The sequence below is a fragment of the Mauremys mutica genome, chromosome 3, assembly GCF_020497125.1.
Source record: "Mauremys mutica isolate MM-2020 ecotype Southern chromosome 3, ASM2049712v1, whole genome shotgun sequence".
NCBI lineage: Eukaryota > Metazoa > Chordata > Testudines > Geoemydidae > Mauremys > Mauremys mutica.
Genome location: NC_059074.1, coordinates 166451458 through 166463526, shown reverse-complemented (window position 1 = coordinate 166463526; position 12069 = coordinate 166451458). Strand labels below are relative to the sequence as shown.

At 43.0% G+C, this 12069-nt stretch overlaps 2 protein-coding genes across 3 annotated transcripts in view; one reads left to right on the top strand and one right to left on the bottom strand.

Moving 5' to 3' along the window:
* The window catches only part of NSL1 (NSL1 component of MIS12 kinetochore complex), a 19610-nt gene extending 18832 nt beyond the window's left edge, over nt 1-778 (bottom strand). Inside the window, exon 1 of the mRNA XM_045010423.1 lies at nt 481-778. Within this exon, the coding sequence (XP_044866358.1) occupies nt 481-699 (219 nt within the window). The 5' untranslated portion in view covers nt 700-778. The remainder of the gene's footprint in view (nt 1-480) is intronic.
* Nucleotides 717-12069, top strand: LOC123366747 (putative deoxyribonuclease TATDN3). 2 transcript variants are annotated; one of them, XM_045010425.1, is made up of 10 exons: nt 717-881; nt 1455-1487; nt 4040-4113; nt 5663-5747; nt 6402-6464; nt 8478-8587; nt 8985-9040; nt 10144-10256; nt 11326-11403; nt 11791-12069. In XM_045010425.1, exons 1-10 carry the CDS (start codon nt 822-824, stop codon nt 11932-11934), a joined length of 816 nt encoding a protein of 271 aa, XP_044866360.1. In that variant the 5' UTR covers nt 717-821; the 3' UTR covers nt 11935-12069. The 2 variants fall into 2 exon arrangements, with proteins under 2 accessions (XP_044866360.1, XP_044866359.1); XM_045010424.1 differs by having other exon boundaries at nt 11323-11403.

Here is a 12069-nt window from a genome sequence, read left to right as displayed (position 1 = left end):
ATCCACATCGTTGTCCAACATGTTCTTATAAACCTCCCAACACCTGTCCGGGATGCTCTATGCTCTCAGAAGCAGCCGGCAAAGGGCTCCATGTGCGCACGCAGAGCTCTCTGCCCCGTGGCCCTCGCCCCAAAAAGTTTGCCCACCCCTGCTCTAGGGTATATGTGGGGCTGCCTCAGCGCAGGGGGCCGGACTAGGCGGTCGCTGGAGGTCCCTTCCAGGGCTCCATTTCTATGGCTGCTCTCACCAACTCCAGCCCCCAGGTCGGAGGCGGCTCGCACTGAGGTGGACGTTTAACTGCGGGACTGTGGCCCTCGGGGCTGGCTGAGGCCTGGGCCTCCCCAGGGGCATCTGCCGGCCGCTTGGCTTTGCCCGGGAGGACGGGGCGGGGCTCCAGTCTCTACGCCAGGGGTCGGGGTCGGGGCCGCCCCCGCCCCCCCCAAGCGGGCGCCTCCCGTTCAGCCCCGCGGCGGGTCTTACCCACAGCGCGTCCCGCAGCGCCCGCTCCCGGCTCTCGGCCCCGAGCTCGCCGGGCTGCCCGTCGGCCAGCGCCCGCACGTAGGGGGCGCACAGCCCCAGCACCTCGCCCACCCAGCGCTTCGAGCAGCAGCGGACGCGCGTTTCCCGGAGGGGCGGGGGCGGCGGCTCCAGCCCCTTCGCCGCCTCCATCGCTCCTGGCCGGGCCGGGCTTGCCGCCATTTCCCGCTTTCCAAACCGCCGGAAGCGGAACCCGCCCGCGCCCAGCGTCAACCGGCGCCTCAGCTCACGTGTCCAGGCGGAAACCGGGCACCACTCGGCCGTTCCGGCCTGGGGCGCTCGGGATGGGGAGCGCGGGGCCGGTGGATTGTCACTGCCACCTCGCGGCGCCGGACTTTGAGCGGGTGCGGCCCTTGCTCACCCCCGCCTCATCGGGAGCCCCCCCCGCTCCTCCGTCACCCGCTCCGTGCCCCACCGGCCTCTGCCCTTTGGTCACCCCCTCCCCACTCCACCAGCACCCCCCCCCCGCCCCTACGTCACCCGCCCCATGCCCCACCCTGCCCCCTGGTCACCCCCCTCCCCACTTCACCAGCACCCCCCATCCCATAGTGACCCTCTCTCCAGCCTCTTGGTCACCTTCCCTTCGTGCCCTTTTGGGACCCTGCCTCATCAGCCCCCTTGTCCTGCCCCCTGGTCACCCCTTCCACCTTGCTCCCCACCCCCAGTGCTTTACACCCGGGGCCCTTGCTTTGGGGTGTGAGGGGCTGCTCAGGGACTGCTTTTCCCTCAAGTGGAAGGTTTGCACTCGCAGATGGGTGTTTTCCAGCCCTGTGGCATCACTCCGTGACTTTTCCACTGTAGCCCTTCAGCTCTCACTCTATTTGCAGATCCCTTACAAGAGTAGACACTTGTCATTTTAAAAGTCTTGTTCCCCTCTCTGATTCAGGTTTCTAATAAAACATTATAATCTCTTTCAGGATATTGAGGATGTATTGGAAGAAGCAAAGAAGGTGGGTATTACTATTTACTAAACATTGGTCTTGCTCCTGTCAACACTTACACACATGCTTAAGTTTAGGCATATGAATGGCCTCATTGAGGTCAATCAGGCTACCCCCATTTCTAAAGTGATGCATGAACTTGTGTGTTTGCAGGATCTGGGCCTTATACTGAAAAAAGTTCAATTCTGCTAACGTTGCACATTTCCTGTTAGCTGGGCACAAAGTTTTATACTTTAAAATACAGGATTGCAACACAAAATTTAGTTAAATGTGGAATTTATACGAAGCCTAATGAAGTCTGAATATTCAGCACTTTCAAACTCTATACAAACATGAAGTAATCTTCACAATAGGAGTCCGTGTTAGAACTGAGATTAGAATTTGGGAGATTCTGATTTACAGATGTGTGCTTACATCACAGCTCTCAAGTTATCTGTGACAGTGACTGTGTTGTCTGACAAGGACAAGCTAGACAACAGCCTGGCTTAGGGACTGTTAGGAATAAAGTAAAAACCTCCCCTGGCTGTGCTTTGTCCAGGAACTTTAGTGACTTGGGGACTGATCCTGCAAACTGCTCTGCACAGCCGGGCCACTGTACCCCCATAGAGCCCCACTGACTTCTCTACTATTCTTTGTGGGCCAACTCATGCCCGAATGGAGCCCTATAATTGCATGTATTCACTTCAAGGTTTCCTCCTCATGTCTGGATGATGGGAGACTGGGGTCTTCATCTCTAGCACCTCCTGGTGATCACTTCCTTGGCCCCGCCCAGGGCCTGTCTGGCTGGGTCCTCTCTAGATCGCTGAAAAATTCATCCCCCTTTTGGGGTAACAAGAGGTCCAACTCAATCCATATAAATATTTTCACTAATAATACTTTGCACCTCTTAGGCTACACTGAAGTTCTCTGCCTTTTTGCCACTATTCCTGGGCCCTACAGAGTTTCTCCTATGTTACATCTCAGCAGGCTTCCCCCCACTGCCTTGCCGTGTTAGATACTCTGGCAGCACCAGCACATCTCAGGAATCTCCCTACTCTTTACAGGCCCTATCCAAGGGCCTCTGCTCACCCCCACAGGAGCCTGATCTACTTCCTGTAGATCTTTTCCAGCTTGACTTCCCCAGAAAGGAAATCCCTTTTCCTCCTCTCCAGACTGAGTTCCCAGATCTAAGTAGTCCTCTCTCTGGTTCCCCTCCTTCCTTGCAGCTCAGGTTAGTCATTATTAAGTCTCCATCACACTCATCTTGAGGATAGTTATTTGGTTAGAGACAAGGCTGAGCCCAGCTTGCCTTAAACGACCACCCAGTTTGTACCCAGCCCCTGTGAAGTTAACCGACTCTGGGCAGGTGCAGTGGTTTCTCCATGTGAAGCAGCTTGCAGGATCAAGCTTTGCAGACAAAGTAGTTGGGGTTATATTTTGAGAAAGACAAATCTGGTTGAATACATTATATTTTTCTGAAGCCATAAATCTGTATGTAGCATATGGTTCTTAAAGGAACTATTTATGGTTAAGATGCTTTTGCTACCGTTGTATGGACAGGAAAATCACCTGTCATTTCTGTTTGTTCATGGATCCTATGGAAAAATCCTTATTAGGAGGGCAGGGTTTCTAATTCACCTATTTTTTCTTATTTCATTCTCTTATTAGTCAAAATTGTGTTTCATTTAATAATGGTTTTCTAATATCATTAATATAAATGTTGGTACAGGTTGCTTTAGTGCTAGTGTAGTAAACTGAAATCCTTTATCACAGAAGAGTTACGGTAGGAGCAGCAACCGTGCAAACTTCCCTGTAGTATGATGCTTTCATTTTTCAACCTGACTTTGGAGCTGCCAATTCTAGGAGCAATAGGGTACTTCAGTTTCCATGGCTATTCAGTCCTTGGTGCTGAGATTGCCACAAGGCTGTAAATAAGTAATAAATGTGTTGGTTTACTTGTCCATTTGGCTATTACCTAGACCATAATGAAAGCCATCAGATAGAATAAACTTTCACTTACTGCTGACCTAGCTCTTATTGACATAAACTGGGGTCTTTTCATCGACTTTACGGGCATGATTTTGCTTCCATCTAGTTGTATTTGAGACAGTGGTCTAGAGTTGAAATGTTCCATAGCCCATTACCAAAACTCAGAGATGTCACGTCCCTCCTGTTTAACCTACACTAGATGTGCCAAAAAGCATAAGGCTCATTGATTTGTTTTGGACTCTTAAATACCTAACCTACCCTATCCTTTAAAAATGCCCTGTTGTCTTAAAAAAATTCTGAATTCATGGACATTTCTGAAAACTATTCTGATTATTTTTTTCAGGACTTGTACCAGGAGGTGGCACAGGGCTGGTTGCTAGGAACACATGGAATTTAAACCTTTTCTCCCAAATCCCACCCCAGCACTAGGCTTTTCAGAGAAGGGTTTATTGTACATGAAATATCCCCACCTAATTTTTATCAATTAAATGCAGACTATGAGAGAGCCTGGAAGTTCTGTCAAGCTGGGAAGTTAACCTAGGGTTTACATTTGTTCCTCCATGCTACAGCAATTTTATTTCCTGTTGTTTCAGGCTAAAGTTTTGGCCCTTGTGGCAGTTGCTGAACACTCAGGAGAATTTGAAAAAATTATCCAGCTTTCGGAAAGGTATTGTTTATTCCAACGATGTTGTCTTCTTTGCATGTGATTAAAACAATAGTTATTTTTAAATGACTGCAGTGCAGTTTGATAAGATTAGTGCCATGGGATTCAAAACATCAAGGAAAGCATGTACTATGGAAAAGGATAAAAAGAAAACACAGGTTGCATGGGCAGTACCCAAAGGACAGAGGAGGATTAAGGGCTGTTCAAGGGATGCAACAAGGCTTTACTTAGACTGTAAGTTCCTTTTGGGTGGGGACTGTCTTCTGGTTCTGTGTTTGAACTGTGCCTAGCACAGTAGGGTTGTGGTATGTGACTGGAGCTCCTAGGTGCTACTGCAATACAAATAAATAATAATCAATTTATAATTGATAAATGAGACCTTGGTGAATCAATAATAATAATTTTTCACTTTTCCAGTGCCTTTCATCCAAAAATTCCTAAGGGTTTTGCAAGCATGAATTAAGGTTCTTGTTAGAGAGCTAGGATATGCAACTTTACAAACAGATACATTGAGGAACAGAGAAGTTAAGTGAGTAGCCCAAGGTACATGGTGAGTCAGGGCAGAATGGGAATAGAATCTAGAAATCCAGACTCCTGTCTTCTGAACTAACCATTAGCTACACTGCCTCTCAGAGTCAATAGTATTGTACTAAGCATTTTTTCTATTTGACTCTTCTGTGCATAATCAAATGTAGGGTGTTTGAGTAGGGAGCTCTCTGCAATATCTAAAATCTTTCTGCGCTCTTTCCTCTTTACTGGTATTAGAGTTGTGACAAAACCCGAAAAACTCAAGCACAAAAAGGCATCTTAAGCTGGAATCCTGCTGGTATTTATTAGGTTTCCTTTTAGTGTCTTTATTTTGTATTATCTTGTTTATTTGGATTTCTACATGCATAAAAAGTGCATCTCCAAAACTTGTTACAAGATTAAACTTGTAATTGAATGGTAGCAGTATTTTTATGAAAGAATAATATGCTTTTCATTTCTGTAGTTCCTTTTAACTGAGGATCTCAAAGTTCTTTATAAACTTTAATTAAACTTCACAACACCCTTGTGGTATTTTCCCACATCTTACAGAGGGAGGGAAATTGGCACACAGAGATGTTGAGGCTACAATTTTCAGACACTACTGATTTCAGTTGCTTCAATTTCTTTGTATCCAACACTCATGGTCTGATTTTCAGAGGTGCTCAGCACCCAAATTTATGTAAATTATGAGTCATCAACACCTTAGAAAATCAGGCACTACATGTGTCAGATTGGACATCCAAAAATCAGAGAGGACTGTTGAAAGCCTGGCTGTGACTTGCTCAGTGTCAGAGAGCAAGTCCAGTCAGAGGCAAGAATAGAACCCAGGTACTTTGACTTTTATTCTCTGGTACTAGGCATAAGATGTGCTGCTGCTCAAGTGGATTGCTGGTTATTGGGATGACAAGGAATGTACTGTAGCCTTAATTGATTCGTTAATACTTTTTTTCTCTAGCTCTTTACAATAGTCATGATGTTTCATGCTTTGTGATGTTTCCCACTCTAATGTATTTCTCATTTCTAGGTACCCAGGGTTTGTCTTGCCATGTCTGGGAGTTCATCCAGTTCAAGGTATTCCACCAGAGGAACAATGCAGTGTTACTTTAAAGGTATAAATAAACTCTTAATTGCCACATGTCCAGATAGGGCCAAGCAGCAGGCATTCAGAATTGACTCGTTTAACATTTAAAATAAATCCAACCAATATTGTACATGTTGCCATAATACAGAAAACACTGTGGATCAAATCCTGAGGTCCTTACTCATCTTTGATTCTGTTAATACTCAAGCAAAATGCTACTGAAGTAATTTGGCTCTCTGTTTCACAGAGGGCTACAGTGGAGCGGATGATCTGCTTACAGTCAACATAATGAACATGCACATTTAGCTGTCCCTCCACTTCCATGGGGAGTGGAAGACTAAAGAGAGATGTATACATCTGTGTCCATGCCCTGACCATATTTGGTGACTGTTTGCACTCAGACTAACAGCTGGCATGTTCAGGATATTAATAGATCTTGTCCTGAAGAGGTACATGTTCCACTCATCTAAAAAATAAGCTTTAAGGCAGAATGGCCTTGCAGGATCTTAAAACCTGACAGCCTGTCCTCTTTTCTCCCTAACCTACTGTAGGAGCACGTTTCAAGGTACACAGACAACAGATTAAGTGGTTCTACATCACAGTGGAACTGAATTCATCCTGCTCTTGCTTTGCAAGGATAGAGGGTTGTCTCTTTAATTTCTTTTTTTTTTCCTTCTTGCAGGACCTGGATGCTGCATTGCCTCTTATAGAACTCTATAAAGATAGATTGTTGGCAATCGGAGAGGTAAGTCAAAGTTCTGTGTTTTGTTTAAATCCTCTTTTTTTTTGCCAGCATAGGTCCTCTGAGTTACAAGCACTTAGCACATCATCAGCTCTGTATAAACAAAAAGTAATACTAATAATCTGAGCAGCTGGAGAACCTGACCTGTCATTCCAGCACTGAAAATATTTTCCTTCATATACTTCCCTGGTGCATCTCCCCGGTCGTCTCCCTCCCCCTGTTTCCCCCCAGCTGCTACTTACTTTGCAATACTAATTTTTCATCTGAACAAGAATTTTTTTTGTCTACCTATGAATCTGCTATTAATGCCCTTCAAATAAATAAATTGGCAATGGGAATTACCATTCACACAGCAGTAGGGGAATAGCCTGAAAAAAAAAAAGAAGAAAAATATAGTAATAGCATTTTTTTATCTTCCTTCTCCCCTGCCCCCAATCTTTCCAGTTTCCCCACTTTTTCTCTCAATTTTTTTCAATTGTACTTTTCATTTTTAGAGTTTCCTGACCCATCCTACTCCTTGCAGCTGCCCTTTCCTGCTAAGAATAACTCAGTGTTTTGATTTCAACCCAATGGGAAAGTGCCAATGGAACTTGACAGTACAGGTTGAATGAAAAGGAGGAGGTTTTAAAAGCTATTAGCTACTTTTTATTTTATATTTAGTTAATAGTATGGACTTGGTATGAAGTATCTTAAATATACATATTACCTTTCACCTGCAGCCATGCCAACTTGTGCGGTGATCTTGAGAGCAAAGTGTGGTCAGGCTGGGTCAGTACTTGGATCGGAGATCTCCACTGACCATTTAGAGGCTATGGAAAGCCGTGTCCGTGATTCAGTTGCTGATCTCTTACCTTTGACTCAGTACTGAACTGAGGTATGGTGCAGGGACACTGCTGCTGAAGGTGCTGTTTTTAGGATGAGATATAAAACCAAGTCCTGACGACTTTGGTTCATTAAAGATCCCACTGCAGTTTCGTTTGGCTGGGATTCTCCTTTACTTCCTGTCCTAAACTGTGGTGTGGTTTTATATGCTATTGTGGTTTGAGGCTTGCTTAATTAATGTTAGTAAAGCTGTTATTACTTCCTCTCAGTGGATTCCACAGCGCTTCAGAAATCATGTATGTATGAATGTATTGACATAAAACTAAAATGTCAATTTATTGACCCTCAAAACACAATGTAATAGGTAGGGAATTCATAGTGTTCACTTGAATTGCCACTGAAATTCAGGGTGGAATGCAGCCGAGCAATATTAGAGCACAGCTAATGCTACATGGCAGTTTATTACAGGACATGAAGGAGAATAGCTGTACAGTGGCTTGATTGACTGGTGATTGGTGCAGGACACATGGTCATATCTCAAAACCACCACAACAAATGACTATCTTGCCTGAAGTCTTAGCAGAGAGAATTAAATAAGTATGAAGTATCCTCTTACACCTGGATGCCCTTTGGTTTACCCTCTAACCGTGCAGGGTTGAGTCACACTGACCTGTCATTATAGGTAAATTTGGTATACTGCACCTGTTCTGTAGATAAGTCAAGGACTTCGGTTGGTACAGCTATGAACCTTTCACAAACTTAAAAATGAACTGAAAATATTTAATTCCAATACTATATAGCTGGCCGACTTCATTAGAAATGGGCTTGAGCTACAGATTCAGATCTGAATTCAAACTTCCCTTGGAATTTAGAGGACTCTGGATATGGGGCTTTAGTTTGGAAATCATTGTTAAACCACGGTTATAGCTGCGCAAAAGTCATATATAGGTTAAAATGTTAGATAAAGTTATTGGGTCTCTCAAACACTTTTGGAGTTGAAAATAAATTGAATGTTGAATCTAAGCTGGTAACAGACCATTTCCTATAGATCCCATTTTAATGGCAATCCTTCCCAAATGTATACATTTAAAATTGACTGGCAGGATTGAAAAAATATTTCTTTACTGAACTGCAGACTAGTATGTAAAGGAATCAGGTTGATGAAACTTTCTTATGTCTCCTCTTGTGCTGTAGGTTGGACTAGATTTCACTCCCAGATTTGCCAGCACTGATGAACAGAAGCAAGAGCAAAGACAAGTCTTGACCAAACAGATTCAATTAGCGAAAAGACTGGATTTGCCTTTGTAGGTCTTGTTTATACTGACAGGTTATTGTGTTTCAGAAGAGATCTAAAATCAAATTCCTCCATATCTGTAGTTATTAAAGAGCCCAGAGCACTTAGAAAAGTGAGGATATTGACTTCATTGTCTTGGCCAAATTACAAAATGGTAGTTACATTGTGCCTACTTGGGACAACCCCTGTAGTTTCAGTTGCATACTGTAGTCTTCTTCTCTTCTTGTCCTAGACTGTTGCTACTGTATTTTCATGATGGCTGAAGTGATTTCTTTATACATGTTTGTAAAGTTCTTAGGGGATCTTTCTTGGTGAATGGTGCTATAAAAATTGCCGTCAAATCAGTTAATTATTTTAAAAAAATCTCTGCTTAATTTCCTAATACTAGTTTTTCTTTTCTTCACTAGAAACGTCCATTCTCGTTCAGCTGGAAGACCAACCATTAGCCTCCTAAAAGAACAAGGTACTTTTTGGGTCACTTCTTGCTATTAAAAATTCATTTTTTTTCAGCAGCCTTTCTTTGGTTTTACCATATCTCCTTATCATGCATGTCCGTTTGCATACACAAAGCCGGATGGGCACAGTTATGGAGGTCCTTCTCAAAGTACTGTAATTTTAATTTATGGGATTTACTGTTTGTTTGAGGAACTGTTCAGATTGCCTTAGCCACTAGCAGTTTGTCAGTTCAAATACACCTTCTGACAGATACAGATCCATGCTCAGCGTCTGTTCAGAATATCACACTCTCCAGGTCGGCATTTGAAATTATACTTTTTTTTATTTTTAAAAGGTGGACATTTTAAATATTTCAAAGAGTGTTAACTGATATGATACTTGTATAGCTTAAGTCTTGGAGCTCATGAAGTGGAATCATGTTTGATAAAATAGTTTGATAAAAAAATTAAGGCTCTGGTATCTCTTATGTTTTGAACTAAGATCAAGTGTTATATCAGTTTAATATCAAATACTCACACTCCTGAGGGATGGTATCCTGCACTGGTAGGGGAATGGACTCGGTGATTTAATAGGTCTTCTTTTTCCTCTCTTCATTATTGCCTGATTTGCCTTACTTAATGGGGGGAAACCCGTAAAAATAAGAAAGGAAGGAAAGTGAATATAATTTCTGTCTGTCTCTATTATGTTAGAATGATGATGTCAGCTCCTGACAGAAACTCCTTGGTCCGACTGTGCTTTCCTCAGACTGTAATGCTTTCAAGAGAAGGAGATTAGAATTGTTCCCATGGTGCTATCTACCTCCTTCCCTCCCCAAACTGTCTCTGCTTGCAATCCCAATCATATCTCCCAACATGGCTCCTCTCGTAACAGGCTCTTCTTCTCCACGTCCCACCCCTCTACCTGATCTATAACCTAGCTGTCTGACACCGTAAGCACCAACTGCGCTGGCATCGCAACTGTGCTGGCATCACAGGAGCAGTTCTGACTCTGCTCCTCTCCAGAGCACTGTAATCCTAGAGTACAGCGAGACCAAGGGTTCTAGAACTACGAGGTGACATCATAGGCCTACCACCAATATAGTTACTTCCTAATTTGTTTGGCTCTCTGTAGGTGCTGAAAGGGTATTGCTCCATGCATTTGATGGGAGGCCATCTGTGGCGATGGAAGGAGTGAAAGCTGGATATTTCTTCTCCATTCCTCCTTCCATTATAAGAAGTGAACAGGTAAAGTTCAAAGGGACTAGTCCTATCTCAGTATTTGGGGATTGCAGCCTGTAACCCTCAGTTTATCACAAAGAAAATATTACTTTCTGTTAGGCTGTTTTGTTTTTGTTTTTTAAAAAACCCTATAATATGTAAACTTCTGGTGACCTTTTCTTTGGAAAGCTCTAGTGCTCCCTCGCTTTGGAGTAGGGACTCAGAATTTGGCAGGGGGAGACTTGGGTGTCAGGAATGAGCCTTATGCTGTTACTGTGAAAATCCACTCCAATTTGGCGAAGTTATATGTCCACAAAAAACTGCAGTTTGCACATGCTCAGCAGAGACTTTAAATTTTAGCAGCTATATTCTTCAAAGATCCCATCCACATTGGGCACACGACAGCCACAGGCCAAGCCGGACTTTCCCTGCATTGCTGCAGGCTGTGCTGGGTTTAGGCACCTGAAATGAGAGCAGGGAGCTTGCCTGTCCTATACTCTAGTAACTCCCTGGTGGGCCCAGGCAGTTGGAGGAGGAAGCAACTGCCTGATCTGAATGCAGAAGGGACAAGAGCCAGACTACGATGCTGGAATAGATTGGGACAAGAACCCTGGGGATGGGAGGTGGGACAAGATTTGAGGAGAAAAAATAGTATGTGAGCATGTAATTAAATATTGTATCATAAGACATATGCACAAAGAGGATGAATTAGGGTTGCACAGGCAACTTTGATTCTGATATATCTGAGCTTTTGAGTGCTTTACTTTGCAACCCTAATGTAGTTTTTATTTGTTGTTTGTTATTTAAATGTGCAATAATATTACTTGATTTAATAGATAATAATGGGCTGAGTGCTTCACTAGGGGTGGCATCGTGTATTTTATGGAGACTTTATTAAAACGTAGTTCATGTATTCTTGACCATTTTTCCGACTTCCTAATTGTGCAATTAGCAAAAATAAATTTACAAGATCCCCACGTGTATTACTGCCATGCCTTTAACATGAAACATACCTTTCTCTTTCTCTTTCTCTCTGCTTTTTTTCCTAGTTTGAGTGAATGAGCCATTTAATAGCTTTCTTGTTTCCTTTAAGAAGCAGAAGCTTGTGAAACAGTTGCCCTTAGAATGTATGTGCTTAGAAACCGATTCTCCTGCACTAGGTCCTGAAAAACAGGTAAATTGTTGGTTTCTCCATTTCTACATTTCTAAACATGTAGCTTACTGAGGACAGTAACAGAGGGCAAAAATTGAATAGGCAGAGACAAGGAAGGAAAGACATTGTCTGATGAAATTGGAAAAGAGATAGCAGATTGATAAGGCAGAGTGATACAGGGAGCCAGTTCCCAAAGGCTGGAACTACACAGGAGAAGACTCTTGTCAATTGCAGGAATAGATTGAGAGGAGGCTGGTGGAGGATAAGCAAATATAATAGAAATTACATATAAGGCCCTATCAGTGGTATATTTGAAACCGTTTGCAACAACTGGTTCTGAAGATAAATTGAATCTGACACTAATGTAATTTCAGATTCTTTAATTTATTCTGTTTTTGTACATTGCAGGTGAGAAATGAACCAAAGAATATTTTCATTGCTGCAGAGTATATTGCCAAAATTAAAGGAATCCCAGTGGAAGAAGTTATAGAAGTGACGACGCAGAATGCACTTAAACTGTTTCCCAAACTTCAGAAATTTCTCTGGAAATAGACCCAGAAATGTTTAAAATTTGCAATTACATTATATCCCAACAGCTAACGTGTGCAATAAAAAAATCCATCTTGTCCTAACTGCAGGATTTTATTATCAAATAATTCAGCAAATATACATGCTTTTTAAATGAAA